Source organism: Nanorana parkeri, unplaced genomic scaffold (assembly GCF_000935625.1).
Source record: "Nanorana parkeri isolate BGI_ZX_2015 unplaced genomic scaffold, ASM93562v1 scaffold13, whole genome shotgun sequence".
NCBI classification, from domain to species: Eukaryota; Metazoa; Chordata; class Amphibia; order Anura; family Dicroglossidae; genus Nanorana; species Nanorana parkeri.
In genome coordinates, this window is record NW_017306281.1 from 1,616,729 (window position 1) to 1,634,051 (window position 17,323).

At 40.9% G+C, this 17,323-nt stretch overlaps 1 protein-coding gene across 1 annotated transcript in view; it reads left to right on the forward strand.

Moving 5' to 3' along the window:
- The window catches only part of RILPL1 (Rab interacting lysosomal protein like 1), a 30,443-nt gene extending 16,289 nt beyond the window's left edge, over window positions 1–14,154 (forward strand). Inside the window, exons 5-7 of the mRNA XM_018557508.1 lie at window positions 2,043–2,215; window positions 4,146–4,238; window positions 13,854–14,154. Of these exons, the coding sequence (XP_018413010.1) occupies window positions 2,043–2,215; window positions 4,146–4,238; window positions 13,854–13,998 (411 nt within the window). The 3' untranslated portion in view covers window positions 13,999–14,154. The remainder of the gene's footprint in view (window positions 1–2,042; window positions 2,216–4,145; window positions 4,239–13,853) is intronic.
- The last annotated feature ends 3,169 nt before the right edge of the window (window positions 14,155–17,323 follow it).

The following is a 17,323-nucleotide window of genomic DNA, read 5'->3' on the forward strand; positions in this document are numbered from 1 at the left end:
GCAGGAAAATGTCACTTTCGGCATTTAGCCGAAAGTGCCATTTTCGGCCGGCGCCCCCCCTTCACTTTTCGCCCGGTGCCCGCGCCCCTGCTGCACCCCCGGTTGTTACGCCACTGAGTATTAGATATAACACAGCTGCCCCTAGGTCTGTCGCTGTTTATGGATGTGTTCACTCTCTGCACAGGCTGTGAGATGTATAGTTGATTTGGGGTCTTCTATCTTTATCTCAGTGTGCACATTATTCTATGTACAAATGCTTCCTAGTGTCATATGAGTTGGAAGCTCCACTCTCCTTCCTTTAACTGCTTGAAGACCAGGTGTTTAGATACCCTACCTGGCCAGGCCATTTTTCAGTGTTCAGCGCTGCGGTACTTTGACTGACATTTATTCTGTCACGCAACGCTGTACTGAAATTAATTTTATACCATTTTTTGGGGACAGATAGAGCTTTCTTTTGGTGGTATTTAATCACTACTGGGGGTTTTATTTTTTACTATATTCAGGAGAAATTACTGAAAATTTTGAGAATTTTTTTTTTACATTATGCTATAAAACAACTAATATTACCCACTTTTTTGGTAAAATATAAAAGATGGGGTCACGTCGGGTAAATAGACACCAAACATGTCAAGCGTAAAAATTGCGCGCACTCGCAAAATCGTAAAAAACTAGCATACCCAAAATTGGCCATAGGCGACGCTTTAAAAGCTTTTACCGACGATCCGCCGGCTCTATAGCCGGCGGATCGCTTGTATATTAACGGGCATCGCTGCCTGTTTACAAATAGCGGGGATTTCCCGCTCGCGCGCCCGAGCGGGCAGATGTAACAGGACGTGTATACACGCCCAGTTACATCCAAGAAGCTCCCGGCAGGCCGTGTATACACAGCGGCTGGCCGGGAGGTAGTTAATCAAGGCCTCAAAGGTATTGTGCAACCTGTGAATGATGTATTTTTTTTATTTTGTACAATCTTGTACAGGGGCTTTGTTCACCTAAAACCTTTGAGGCCTCATTCACACATAACGCAAGCAAAATTGTATATTGCGTATATACGCATCTATGCACGTATATACGAGCGTATGTGCTTATATGCGTGCACTATTATCATTCCTAATGGAAAATTTGCCGGATGCATCTCGGTTCCAATCTATTTTTGCACATATATACGATACGCAAATATACGGCTCCATACACGGCTATGTGTATGGAGCCATTTATTTGCATATGTTGCATATGGTACAATACGTGCATATATGCACGGCTGTGTGAATGAGGCCCTAGGCTGAACTCTGGCAAGCAATATTTTCTACCTTGTCTGTATATGTTGTTTTCTTCATTGCTCATGCCTTTCTGCAATATCATTGGAGCGCAAACGTTGCCTATAATCATGAAATGGGCACCTATAATTGGCCACGAGACTGGTCACTTCAGCCAACTAACTATGTGCGGGGTGATTGGTCACCTTACCACTCCTCTGCAGTCCTACTGCCTGCAGCACCTTTTTTCACATTTTCATTTTGCAGACAGCGACCTGTTCCATTTTCAGTGGTGTTCATTATCTTGCAGTTTACTGTTGCCTAGAACCCCCGGACACTGACAGTGGTTTGCAAGGCACAGCATCACTAAATGGACTTTCTACAAGCAGCACAACTCCAATAACATAATAATATAGCTTAAATTAAAGATAACATCTATAAATGGCTTGGAATAGGTATATTGGTAAAAGGGGCTTATCAGCACTGAATACACTTGAGTAATCTCTGAACTATTAGAAATGGAAGTAGGTTCTAGAAGCTGGTTTGGGTTTAATGTCCTTTTCAGTGTTATAGCTTCCAGCAATGATTAGGTTTCCTAATTGTTGTAATGGCGCAGTGGGAAACCACAAAGATTAGGTTTGACTACCAATAGACTGAACTATTATAGAATTTTCATTTTAAAAGTAGTAAAAAAGCTTTGTATGTTAAACTTTTACTCTGTTTAAACCATAATTAAACACATTCAGTGCTATAAATATAATTCTTGCGTTTTGATCTTTTCTTCAGGCTGATGCCATAAATGAAGACCCCATCTTTGATTCAGACAAAACGTCTTTTGACCTGAAAGATTCAAGTCGGCCCAGGTTTACATTGCAAGAGCTGCGAGATGTTTTACATGAAAGGAATGAGCTGAAATCCAAGGTTTTCATGCTGCAAGAGGAGCTTGCTTACTATAAAAGGTGATGAGACAAAGCCTAACAAATGTTTTAAATGTAGGGTATGGCTCTAAAAGTTGGGATCCTGGTAATGTACATTGCAATGCGTGTGCTGAAAATGTCAAACTGAGCATACCATAAGCTTGTGGGTATGACCAAACAATTGAGTAGAGATTATATTGATTCCTTGGCTCTAGTGGTAATACTCTGATAGTCACTATGTGGCTCTTGCAGTGATATTCATGGTGATTATTACCTGGCTATAGATAATATATATTATTTTATTCCTTGTGTCTAGTAGTCTACCCCACTGCTTTCTTTCAAATCATATAGGGTCATAATACACATCTCCAGCTAATTGACTAGACACAAAGATTAACCACAACTAGACAAAGGTGGCATCACTCAACTAAAAGCGACAACGTATTTTGACAAAAACATGTGAACTGTAACGCATGTATTACAAGGTGCCTATCTATACCTTTCCAGCACTGCCCTTCACCCCACTCTGCCACTGAAGCATCCTGACATGCCCTTGAAAATACAGATTTTCTGAAATTTGGTATTTGCATAGGGCTTGAACACTGACCCCTACCTCCCCCCGTATGAGATCACATAGTGCTGCAAATGACAGCAATGCAATGGATTGCTGCATAGTGGGAAGCAAAGGACAGTGTGCACCTTTTGTTTCATATATGGAAGCAGAGTATGATGGGGTTTGAGCAGAACACTGAAGGTAAATGCAGATATTATGTGATGCCTGTTATACAGTGCATATGTTTCACTAATTAGGTTTGTTGGACTACAAAGTTGCTTTAACAAGGTATAGTGTTCATCAGTCTAGTTAGAGAGCACAATATCAACTACAGCAAGGGACTGATGACTGCTCAACTCCAGAACTAGCTGCTAAAAAAGCTAGAGCGGTGGTTCTTCACTGGTGGGTTGCAACCCCATGCTTAGTTGGTCGCCGCGTGCCTTCCAATGCGCTAGGTGAGAGGCTCCTCAACCTCCCCCTAGCGTGCATCAAAATAGACTGCCCGGTGCCAAGTGTCAGCCTGAGTTGGGATGGGCTTGGAGCGTCATCCATACATTCATTGCTTTCAGCTCCCTTGCATGCCCTATAGAGGTGCTTGGACCAGAGTGACTTCACGTTTTGGCTCCTGGCACCTCTACAGGGTGCGCAAGGAAGCTGTACAAGCAATGCACATATGGATGGAGCTCAGTCACAGCACCGCAGCCCACAATGGACCCCAGGCTGAGGATCCACTCCAGTTCTCTTAAGCTAGGGAGACTGGGTGGATCTTACTCCAAAAAAAACTTTTTTTTTTTAATGTGTGTGTGTGTGTGAGAATGTCTGTGGTTGTATGTGTCTGTCTGTGTTTTTGAGGGCCCATTCACAGTCCCATGCACCTAACACACTGTACCGTGCAATCGCACCTACCACGTGTTCTGGTGTGGGAGGTGTGCTGCGTTCTCATTCATTTGAATGGCACCCCAAACACACCTCCCTCCCTTAGTTTGATCGCCCACACTGGAAAGCGTGGTACTGCAATGCCGTGCATTCCAGTGCAGTGCGACTTGGGCCACAACTTAATGACCAAGTACATATGTGGCTCCTGAGGTTACACAGGTTGAGAACCACTGAGCTAGAGAATGACCACCACAACAGCCAGGGAGTGAACATGGCTACAGCTAGAAAGTGACCAGCATCACTATAGCCAAGGAGTTCTCACCATTACAGTCAGGCAATGAGCACTGTTGAACACCACTACAACTAGGGAGTGCCTACCATATACAATGTATTCCACTATAGCCATGGTATAACTATTACAATTGTTCAAATACAGCCAGTGAATAAATACTATATGTTGTCAAAGGTGCAATAATCCATCTAACTGTTTCTCTAAACGTTTACCTATGACACCAGCCTAACTGAAATATTGCATTTTTGCAGCGAAGAAGCAGATGAGGAAACAAAGCTGCCAACAATGCCGCCCATTATTAACTCCAAAGCACCCAACCCACAGGAATCTAGCATCAAAAGGCTGTAAGTAATGTCCTTCAGCTGGGTTTTGTATCATTTGTATATAAAAATATACAGACAACAATTATAATTTTAGTAGCTTTTTTTTTTTGGCAACCATGCTGTAAAGAATGTGTAACATGCTACAATTGTACATAAAACCTACACTGAGAAATAATGAAGGCTGCTATTGCCGACCTCTTCTTCTAAAAATATATTTTCCTGTCTGTCATGCTGCTCTAATGCCATCAGTACTTTCTATGCCACTGACCTGGAGCGAGTATGCAGATAAGGATTGTATGCTTGTTCCATGTTAGCAAATTGCAGTCAGAGATATCCAGTTAAACTAGCATTATTAGAAGATGGCCAGCAATGTCAACCCCTATAATTCTTTCAGCATAGGTTTTATTAAAGTGATCCTATCACTAGAACAGGAACAAATTTTAACGCAAACCTTACCTGTAAAATAATACAGGGCATGCTCGCATTTCCTGCTGCCTGTGCCACTGTACTCTGCCCCAGTGCTGAGAAATCTACTGCTGAAGTCCACACTAAAACCAATACTTCCAATAGGCTCAAGTCAAGCAGGGAATGGGATTATGTCCTGTCTTTTTTTTTTTTACAGGTATGCTTTAGAACTTTCTCTATAGTGACAGGTCCCTCTGAATTGCATTGCCCATCATTCCATGTTCAGCGGTGAAAAATGATTGATAAGTTCAGTGGAGACAAATACCTCAGACCTTTGTCATTTCCCATTGGGTTATTCATGCTATATAGTCTACTTGCATTTTTTAAAATAACTTGTTCACAAATTAATGCTACTTTCCTTCCTTGTGCTGTATGTTCAGCTACAAATTGTACACTCAGATCAGCCTTACAGAGCTCTGACAGCTTGTTGCGCTTGACAAGTACTTACTGCTCAGCAAGTGCTTAGGCCACCGAATAAAGCTGTGCTTTGGCTTTATCAGTTGCTGTGTCTAAAGTTCTATAGCAACCATGGCATAAAAATGAAGGTAAAATCTTGTTGTTAATGTTCACAAGGACTGTTCTTTCTCCAGGCACCATAAGTTAGCATGTCCCCTATACAAGGAGATATGATGAGCTGGGGATAAATACCATGGCAAATATTACATTTACCGTATTTTGCGGTCTATAAGACGCTCCGGACGATAGGACGCATGGCTTCTGTGAAAGAAATTCTATGACAGAAATTCTGTCACAGAAGCTGCAGTTCGTGACTGCTGAGACAGGTGGCGCTGTCTCAGTAATCACACAGAGCAGACGAAGAACGTCGTTCTTCATCTGCTCAATGGGCTCTATGGTGAGCTCCTATGGGGGATCGTGACGGTCACGGTCCCCCAGAGGAACGGGGACCCAGAAAACCTCGGCAGGGGGGCGGACACGATCGCCGATGCCGCCGCCGCTCGATTTAATACAAGGGATCTACTTAGATCGCTTGTATTAAACGAACAGCGGCTCCCACTGTACATTCAGCTCTGCTTGTCAGGAGCAGGGCTGAATGTACAAAAAGAAACTACTCGCTCGGCGCCCGAAACTGCATGTCCCGGGCGTCGGGCGATAGGTATTCGCTCCATAAGACGCAGGCACATTTTCCCCCTCCTTTTGGGGGAAAAAAAGTGCGTATTTTATGGAGCGAAAAATACGGTACATATCCAAGGAACAATGACTTCTGCTGTTTTAATAAACACTTGTTATACATTCATAGATACATTTTTTTAAATTATTATATGTATACAAAGGGGGGAGTTTATCAAAACTGGAGCAGATAAAATCTGGAGCAATTGCCCATGCCAACCAATCAGCTTCTCTCTTCAGTTTGTTCAGTTGAGATTTGAAAATAAAAGAGCGAAGCTGATTGATTGCCATGCACAGCTGCTCCAGATTTTGTCTTCTCCAGTTTTGATAAATATGTTTTGATTCTTTGGTTATTTGTAGACCTTTAACCCATACTGTTTCATAATGATTATGAAATCAATAGGGATAACCTTTTAAAGTTTTGAATAATGCAAACAAAAATCTCAAAACAAGGAAAATGTTGTCAAAATTGACATCACTTTGGCTGCAAGGAATGTGCATCAATTGTGGTGTTTTTGGGGTGATTACTTATTTGAGTAAACACAAAATCACACCATTTAGGGATTAAATAGTAGTGTTTCTGTCCCAAGTCACACTGAGAACAAAAAAGGATTGGAGAGAGGAAAAATGTTGCATAGTCAGTGGCAACCAATTGGATTTGAATAGTCGTTTTGTAAAGAAAGTTAGAAAATAGACTCGACTATTTTATTGGTTGGTATAAGCAATGTCTTCTCTCTTCTCCAGTTTCTCTAAACCTCTCTACCAAGCTCAACGGAAAAGCAGGACCCAAGACTATGACGCTTGGCATAATAAATAACTTTTACATATTAATGAGCATATTTTAAAACACAATGTGTTGCATATTGGTGCACCTCCCATAGAATAAACCAATAGCAAAGCCTTTCTTAAACTGTTGCCTTTCCATGTTCAAGTTGAAACGTAATCGGCACCCTAGAACTTTTTCCCATTTTGTAGTGTTAGAACTTGTAACTTGTAATTGAATAGATTTAACTGGGATTTTATGCCACGGATCTACAAAAAATGGTAATTATGAAACGGAAAAAAATCTATTTCATTTTCAGAATTGATAGTTACAAAACCTCAAAAGTCTCATTATATAAGTATTCACCACTTTGCTGTGAATCTTTCAAATAAGCTTTGGTTTGTGTCTTCAGCGTCACATAATGGGCTGAATGGAATCAACCTGCCTCTATTTAAAAGGTCATATGATCCCAAGTATATACACCTGTTTCTGGGTGGCCCCAAAGTTGTTTGGGGAATGCATTTAAACAAAGAACATCATGGAGAATAATAAAAAGCTATCAAGGCAAGTGTGGGATAGAATTACGGAGAGGCACCAATCAGGGCTGACTTATTGAAAAAAAGAAATCTTCCTCTAGAGCACCATTATATCCACTGTTAAGGAAAGAATATAGCACAACCACAACTTTGCTTAGATAATGCCATCCACCAAAACTAAATTGTCATTAATCGCAAAAGCAACCAAAGGGTCAGTGGTCCTCCTGAATGAGCATGAAGGGATCCCCAACTCAGATAGCAGACACCGTCCTTGAGACAACTATAACCTGTATGTTTCACAAAAGCCGGGCTTTATGGAAAAGTGACAACATGAAAGACATTATTAAAAAAAACTTGTATCCAATCCCATTTGGAGTTTGTCAGATGTGGAAAAAGGTTCTGGTCTGATTAAATCAAAACACAACTTTTTAGCTTTGGCACAAAGCAATGCCAACAATGATCACCACCCTAACATTGACTTATAGTGATGGTAGCATTGTGTTGTGAAGATGCTTTTCATAGTCAGGGACTGAAAAATCAGGGCTGGTTAAAGGCAAGATGGATGGAGCCAAATGCAGGGTATTCAAGACCAAAAGTGTTTACATCATAAAGAATCCTGAGATTTGCGGAATCAGGGTAGTGACCGTAAACACAGTCAAGTTAGACTAAAGTAGTTTCAAAATATAGCCTAGACCTTAATACATTTCAAAATGTATTAAGGTCTGGACAATGTATTGACTCGTTTTTTTGTTCTTTCAAAGTCTTAAAGTGAGAAAATCCCAGTCAAATGCATTTTACTTAAAAGTTGTAACATTACAAAATGTAAAACATTCAAAATGGGGTAATACTTTAAACCACCTCCAAACTACTGTAAGATGCTGTAGGCAGTTTTTTTCCCCTTGTAAATGACTAGCTTGAGTATTTTTCAGTAGCAATAGTGGCAGAGGGCTTATGTAATAAGATAGAACCAAGCACAGAAACGGTGTGCACTGTCATGCTAGAAAGCAGCCTGTTAGATTTCACCTTCTTTTGAGGGCAGTAAAAAGAACAATGACTTATTCTTCCTGGTTGTGGGATAGTGCACTTATGTCACTAGAAAGGCCTTAGTGTATGAATGAACTGTATTGTTTAAAGGAGAACTATGGGGTTAAGGCTTTTCCCCATAGTTCTCCTTAGGGTAACGGGAGGACACAAACTAGTGTCCTCCTGTCACCCTAGGCTCAGTATACAGCGAGCTGTAGCCGACCTGTGACAGTCTCATTGTCACAGGTCGTCTAGAACTATGAGGTGAGTGAAAAGCACTCGCCTCATAGTTCTCCTTTTAATCTACCTTCTATATCATTAGACATTACATGGCATTAGGAAAATACCTTAAACATATTTTTGTTATAGAACTATTTTAGCCTGCTTGTGAAATGTTTGCCTTAATCATCCTCTTTCACTGATGCAAATAAAGAAGGGTTTCAGTCCTAAAGAATAATATTCTCATCTTTTTTAGTGATGGTTTCCACCCTGCATACAATTATTTGATTATTTTCACATCATGGCTTTTCTGTCTCCTCTCAATGATGGTATTTTCCAGGTAAAAGGCCTTCCTTTGCTGTCAGGTGTCCTCCATACATGTTGAGAGTTTTGCCGTCCGTTGACTTCCATATCCATTGAGCATGTAATGACCTTGAAACGCATGAGTTTATTTTTTATGTAACCCATATGATGTCATGTGTTGTATCACCCTCATATAAGTTTTATACATTCATGTGTACAACTGCTGTCCATTTTTTTACTCATTGCATTTTCTTTCAGTAGTTTAGGTTTTATTTAGAACAACATTACAGTTAATCACAAAAGAGATGTATCCACATTTTCAATATACATTATTCTGTGTGTGCTAGCTGTTGGGTAAGGTCAAGTCATTGTGAGTCCTGCATGTGATTTATCCTGGAACACTTGAGGCTGGTTTACTAAAGATGTTGAGAGTATAAAGCAAGTGGTTTGCCATGATTTGCACACTGGCAGAGGACAGTTGGCAGGAATTTGAGATGACTTGTATGCTAAACTCCTTGAGAGATAAAGTCATCCAAATAAAGATATTTTATCAAATTTAGATGAAAGCTCACATTTTAGGCCTTTGGTTTAGCTTCTGACCAATGTTATAAGAGGTGTGGTGAGAGGGTCTACTTTTTTCATGTAGTATGGCATTGCCAATATATTTTTTAGTTTTGACAACAGGTGAGTAACTTTATTGCAGACTGTCTCAAACTCCCTAACATACTTATTATAGAATTCAGGAAGAAATCTTTATTAAACATTTAGATAAATGAGTAGAAGTACATAGGGCAATATGTGCAGATTATGTCTCCTACATAACAAAGAGCGCAAACATGTAAGGCAAATAAACAGTGTATGACCGAGAAGCGATACAAAGGTTATATTGACAAACCCAGACCACTAAGTTTTTATCAGAATCACTATATAACAGAGGTGGGTCTCATGATGCATACAAAAGCACTGTCAAATATAAGAGAAGAAACCATGGAAACCGGTAAGGTAAGAAACAGTACAGAGAACATGATGGTGAAGGAAAATAGGGGTGCTCCACATGAACACTACACAGTCCAGTGGAAGAGAGGCATGGAACAATTGAATCCATGAGGGAAAGATATCTCTTGTTTTTTTAGACTCTGTTCCTGTCCCTCTGAGAGTTTTGGGGGATTCCTGCATGCATTCTCAATGATAAGATTTATATTTTAAAAAAATCCAACAGGTAGGGTCCTTTATAAAAAGCACAGCAGCAACTCCTAATACTAATAGTTGCCAAGAGATTGTAGAAACTGGTGGTCAGGTGGTTTGCCTCTTCAGCATCTACCAAAAACACAAATGTCAGTTTTGGATTCATTTTACATTTTTGCTGTGTTTGTAGTCCATAAATCCCATAAATGCATTGAGGTCATCACTTAGGTGTGCCTGTCCACTGAAGGGCTTTACCTATAACCATACACATAAATGGCTATAGCACTTTAAAGCAGATTGTTGACATTCAAATTGGATGCATTGTTGATACAGGATTGCATAGTTGACAGATGTCCCTGGAAAATCCCTTTGCTGTAAATTCAATTATTTCCTTTCTTTGTAACATGTGAGGCATTTTTTTGAGAAGGACAACACAATAGAAAAAAAAATAACAGTATTTATTTTTCAGTTTTATAAACATACAGAATATTCAGGAAATACATGGTTGTAGACTGAGACAGCATTGGGCCTGCTAGTTTGATAATAACAGCCCACCAGCAAAGCATTCCTGGAAATTGTTTGATACTGTTGGCAACACTTTAAATTGTAGTATTACATGACAATCCATTTGAACTAGAAAAAATATATTAAGAACATTTGTTTTTGGCATTATTTGTCCAAAACAAATACTTAGATATTCACAGGGCAGAGGGCCCTGTGCATTGTTTACAAACAGGCCCCTTAGGGAATTAGTGAGATGAGTGACTGATCTCTTATCAAATGGCACTACCTTAGTCATCAGCTTATCAACATCAGTTACTCTACTAGATTTTGCAATTCTGTATAACAATTATACAATGAGATCACTGTGACAAAAACATGGTTTTGTATACAAGATTTATTTTCTCTCTTACTACAAACTGCTGATATGTTCTCATTTTCATTGCTTTTAAGTTTAGTTGATGTCCAAGCCACCTCATCTTGCTGTATTATAATGAATGTGGTCATAACTTGTATGTTGTCTGCTAATGGCAGGTTGTACATACAAGATACCATGCAACTGATGGGAGCAGTGTGTTTAGTTTGTTTAGCATTCTGATAAATAAATACACATATACACCTATATTTATTTATATAATTCCATTTCGTATGTTAATTGCTGTCATGTCTATTTATGTCTTTCCATCAGGATGTTTACTGCCATTATGCCAATGGTAGCAGCTGGGTTGATTGCTGATGATCCCACTTTGCAGCCAATCAGCAGGCTTATCTCTCTTGTAGGATTCATCTTCATTGCCTTTGTATTGCTGTGTGTTGGAGTTTTTGTTTTTTTTTGCATGTTGTGGGCATGTGCTGTCATGAGTGCTGCTGATGGCATTCGGATTGGCTGATTGTGGGATTGTTAAAAAGAAAGTGTTTTACATTGCATTTTGTTGCCAATCAGAATAGCCATTCCGTGTCCCTCGTCTTAATACACTATTTTCTCATAAAGATCAGTTCTGCACTGCACCTAACGGTATTGGAGCTTTACGTGCAACTGAAGCCAAAACTTTTATTTTAGTTTTGGGTAGAGTGGAGAGGGATTAGAAAACCTGTCAGGTTTTTATTGCTATCTGTGTCCCCATTAAAGAGATTCACCCTCTCTATTTGTCCTGGTATTTGTCCCAAATTTTGAGTTGTCACCAGAACAGGAATAGAGGGGAAATATTCCAATGGGGACACTAGTTCTGGAGATCCTGCTGACCACAAGGAATATCTCTCTCTTTGGAGGGATTTCCTCTCACATCCTGTTGTGGCTATCAGACAGGGAGTGAAAGGAAATGTACCCAGTGGGACACTGCTGACAGGGGTTATAACCCTTCCTTCCTTTTTTGGCTTCAGTTCCACTTTCACAAAAGTCGGTAAAAAATTTGGGAAAACATTTAAGCAGGCATTGCATCCTGCCTTACTGAAGCATCAAGTCAGGTGAAGTAACCTTAATTAACTGGCTATGGACATAACATTGTGGTTGAACCTGTAGACATGTTCAAACGCATAACAATATCTTTGAGTCAAAACAAACTTGATTTCGACAAAGTAGTTATGTTCCTGCTATGGCTTGAAGCTTGCAGACACCATTGATGCTGCCCTTGTCATAACCACTTCAGCCCCAGGGTCTTTTCCTCTCTTACCACCCTTAAATTGGAAAGTATTTTTTATTACATTTCCGACATGTCTGTTTAACTGTGTAGTCTACCCTAACAAATGTATACATTGTTTTTTAGGGCAGATGGGGCTTTAATTTAGTATCAGATATGCATACATTTTGCTTTATTACCAAGGTTTTATATAGAAAGAAAGGTAAAAATGTAAAAAATTATGTTTCCTATCAATTCTCCCACCACAAGTTTTATGTTATTCACATAGTGGTTGATTCGCTAAAGGCAATTAAGTTTGAAAGGGAATTTTTTCCTTGCTGTGTGATTGTGGTGAGAAGTCACTTTGCCAAAAATACCCAATCGTGTGGAAGGAAAATGAAAACAGTTATTTTTCTTTCACATGATTGGATGCTGGAAGTCAGCAGAGCTTCATCTCATTCTCTAAGCTAAGGAACAACCTATTCGCCCAAAATATAACCGACAAAGTCTCCTGCCTAAGAAAATATTGAATATGTGCATTCATTTGTAATGTAGTGGAATTCTAAGGCCAGGTTCACACATCCGTGGTATCAGGCTACATTGTGTATTAACATGCATTACAACCCTGTCATTTTGAATGGACTGGCAATGCACCCTGTGTTAGCCTTTTAAGGGATGCACCGATAGATGGCTTCCTAATTAGTCAGGAAGCCAGGCTGCCCCACAGTGTTACATGGGAGTATGAACCCGGCAATCAGGAAGCCGTGCGGCGGGTCTGATGGGCCGAGAAGCCGGGCCCACGCTACCTCAGGATGCCAGTATCAGTATTCGGTATCGGCGAGTAGCGATAAAAAAATATTAGTACTCGATACCGAGAATCCGATATTGGTGCATCCCTACTTTTAATAACGTCTGGCAGAGGTTGTGTAGCACCAGGCCGGCTGGAGAGCAAAAATCTCAAAAGAGCAATGTTATAGGTAAGTATAATATTATACTGAAGTCCTTTAAACAAGTCTAGAGCATGCCTTAAAGTAGTAATAAAAGCAGAGCATTTTTTTTTTACCTTAGTGCATTCTCTGCATTAAGGATTAAGGTAAAAAATGCCCAGTACTTTTCTGTCCCCTGACCCCCCGGCCACACATTGGCACAGGCTGTGTGTGTGTTTTACAATGTGACAATGTTGCTGGGCATTAATTTTCTACATGGACTAGTCAGGGTTTGATTAAGAGCATCATGGGCCTGGTGCTGTCAGATGGGAAGAAGCAGAAGCGGCTCCCTAATCAGGCAGCTGCTCACTCCTCACTGAGGCTCCACGAGGCCCCAGCGATCGCCATCTAATATGCCTGATAGGAGAGCTGCCGGTGTTCTATAATTTCTTCTGGACCTCATAAGAATACTGGACTGCGTCACTTCAGGTGCCTGATTGTGTGAAGCCCGGCTGATCCGGATTGCCATGGGGCATACCAAGACGATCTGGGCCAGATGTGCCTTTTTTCAGTGGTGGGCCTGGAGCTGGAGCTCCACTAGCCCCTATGTTAATCCGGCCCTGAGGCTACTAAAGTGACTAAGTTAGTCATACAAAGCTGAGTGAAGCTTCTTAAGCTTATTACATGTAAACAGTGTATTTTAGAAATGGTATTTATCCACAATGTGTGACTCTGGGATCACTGTAAAGGAAAAAAGGCAAAGCACAGTAATTGATAGGGACCAGCTAGGTTCCATTGGTGAGCGCTCTAACCTAATTTATGGAATTTGTGATCGATTTGTGTGTTTTCAACATTTGCACACTGCCTGTTAAATAAGGACATTGTTGTGTTTGTTTTGGTTGCAGTTGTGTTTGGGGAGCGATTGTTGAAGCAATGAAGTGTACATGTGACATTTTGCTTTTTCTCCATAGATTTAGTTTTTTCTCCAGGGATAAAAAACGGATGCCCCTATCACAGAGAAATGCCACCTTCCAGGAATCCTTTGGTGTCTGGTCAGATTTCAACAGAGATGATGGTTACACAGAACAAGGACAAGAGGCGTTACAGCACATGTGAATGAACCGGAGGCTCAACATTGCACACTGAACAGCTGATGACATTTTCTTTGTTGCGCTGCCTGCCTAAAAGCATTTTACTTTGTGAACTTCACACAAGACATACTGCACATTTGCCAAGAGCTAAAGAAGACAACAACAACAACAAAAAAGAGCAATTGCAGGTGGATAGCAGGAGAAGAAAAGTGAAAGAAATGGATTGCCAGTCTTCTGGGTGGCTTTTTTTTCTCCAATGACTGTCCAACCCAGCAGAGATATTTCAATGTTTATCGGACTATAGGGGGGGTTAAAATTCCCACTGGATTCTTGTATCTCATGGGACTCCAATTCTGCCCCCCCCCCCTTCCCCAAATGGTCAGTATGGTACCATTCAAGGGGACTTACCCTTTCTGCTGCATTCTCGGCAATGGAATAATAACGACTTGGGCATCCCAATGATGTCTCTCTAACCAGAGTCCTAGCTGAGAAGCAGTAACAGAGGAACTGAGTTTTGACTAAAGGTGGTGGGTAAGGCCTGGCTTAGGCTTCAGAGTGTACCCTGTCTTATACCAGAGTGATGTCATCATTATTGTGTCAAGAATCTACATTCTTACCAATGGCTATACCTTATGCCTTGTTACACTGCCCAGACCACAAAACAGCTGCCTGTTTGTATGTAGTCAGTTCTCTAAGGGAACAATTCTAAATATATTTGCCAAAAAACACAGTGCCTTAGAGGTCCTGAAAAGCTATTAACCTACTACTATGCATTACCAAAAAAAGAAAGAAAGAAAATTGGGCATCACAAATAAGATGTGCTTATTTAGGATTATTAATACACTCCTCAGATTGGTCTATGCAGTAACCCCCTCTTATCTACCTTCCATTCTCACCACTAAACATTGCTTTCTACTTAAAGAAGAACTCTGGTTTAAGGGCTCGTATTGTCTAGGGGCTCAAATAAAGCTGCTTTACTAGCCTGATCCCAGCTTCCATGCAGTCAGTGCTCACCTCTCTCGCCTTCTGATCCGGCTGTAGAATTTTCCTTGGCGTCTTCATACCTAAGGCATCTTCATATCTAAGGGCTGATTCAGATGGGTGTACACATCTTTACGGCCTAAAGACATTGCCTGTACACGCCGTTAAAAAGACACAATCCCAGCAGCCTGTTCTTCCCTATGCACGCAATTACACGCTGTCGTGCGCACATACATGCAGGTCCGGGTGTCTGCACTTGGACAGACGCGTCCTCCCTTTGACAAGAACAGGCTGCTGCGTAGCACTTGTCCCTACCGGGATGGGGTTTTACAGACCTGAATGCCATACAGACTTGTATGCCCATCTGAATGAGCCCTAATGCAAGCAATGGACCTGCTTTAGATGTGATGACATCAGTAGTCAATAAACCTCCGGAGCCAGAAAAGAAGCGGCTGCGAGGACTGGTCTATCAGCCCGGCGCAACCAAGGATCAGATCAGTATATCTACTTTCTTTGAGCCCCCAAGACAAAACAAGCACCTAAATTCCCGGGGTTATTTAGCCAAGTCTGTAATGAAACAATTTGCAGTAAGAATTTCCCATGATACAAAATGTTGTAAAGAAGCACAATCACTTTTACAATGCATTTAAAAGTAATTGCAGTGGTCCAGTTCTGTTTCACAGAAAGCTAAAATAATAATAATGCCAATGTATGAAAAGCTTTTTAGCAGAGCGGGGGCTTCTGTGGCAAAGGCATGGCGGCTCACATTTCTTTTGTTTTACATGGCTGATGTAATCATATTTCCAGGCTGAAACCTATATAGAGATATTACTGATCTGAAAAGGCACACATTAGTATTCAAATGAACCAGTTCAAATACAATGGAAGCTGGTGTAGGTAATAAACACAACAAGCCAGCTCAAAAAATATATTGGGGTGATTCAAAAAGACATTGGCAAGACGCTTCTGATGTGTATGTATGCAGTCAGAAGACTTGCACCAAATTCATGAAAACCTTGCCACATTTTCACTGTTAGCACCAGCACATGCAACAAATTCAGGTAGTTGTTTTTTGCAACATTGTATTGCGCTATTGTTTTGATAAATCATAAATACTGCCATATTTGTAATAGGTGGTAAGTAAGTTGGGACAAATTGTTGGTTGTGTCACATCTTTGAGGCATTTCTGTGACCAAATTTGTCTCGAAGTTCCACTGGAATTGATTTTGAATACATTTTCATTACTCTCCCAACTTCTCTAGATAGCTTCTCTGTAGGGATGCACCGATACCAGTATCAGTGCAGTTATTGAGTATTTGGGTGTGTACTTGCCCAACAACTCCGATACTAACCCCCGATACCAGAAACGTCTGGTCAGAGGAAGTTTTCCTCTGACAGGCAGTGCTGAGGGGAACATGGAGCCGGCTTCTTGGGCAATCAGGAAGCTGGGAGGCCGGTCATTACTCACTGCCCGACTTCCTTATTGGCCGGGAAGCAGGCTCGATACTGATTGGCCGGGAAACTGGCTTCCCAGCCAATCACAATCGAGTCGGCCAAACATGGAGCCAGCTTCACGGGCAATCAGGAAGCCGGGTGGCATGTTATTACCTGCCGCCCAGCTTCCTGATGCCCGGAAAGCCAGCGGAAGCACTGGCACCCGGTATCGGAGAGTAGTGAAAGCAAAATATCGGTACTCGGGAACCTAAAAACCGGTATCGGTGCATACCTACTCCTCTGCCTGTATAACTCCGTCACTTCGCAGGAAAGATGATTGGGGCAGTTTTGTCAGTTGCTGAAGATTAATATGAAACTTCGCACAGGGCTGGACAATTCCCAGGAGCCAGTTAGCCAATGCTCATTCAAGGAGTCCCAGCATATACTATCATGTTACTATCATGTTACAACATCAGCATTGTAATAGGAATACATACTAGAATTGTTTTTAATAATGCAATCAAAGCTTAAAAGCTGAAAATGCTGCCTTTTGACTGCCCATCACTTTCAATAACTTCCTGGATTCCCATTGTGCTTTGCATCTCCTTCCCTGCTGCTTGATGTAATGCAATCTTCATTTCTCAAGACTACTTAGCCCATCATGCATTGCTTCCAGCAAGCATTGATAATGTTATATCGTTGAGTTGAAGTTCAGAAGGCAGGCTTTGCGAGTTGTGACACATGGAAGTGCAGATTCACAGAGCTGGCTGAAATTGTGTCCGTACATTGAAGAAGCACATCCTTTGGGCACCTTCAATAAGTACGTTTACAAACTTCTAGATCAACATACTGTAGCTATTTGTAGTGGGATAGACCGTATGGAAATTCAATATAGCAATACATATTTCTTTTTAGTTTTGACCACAGATACCTTT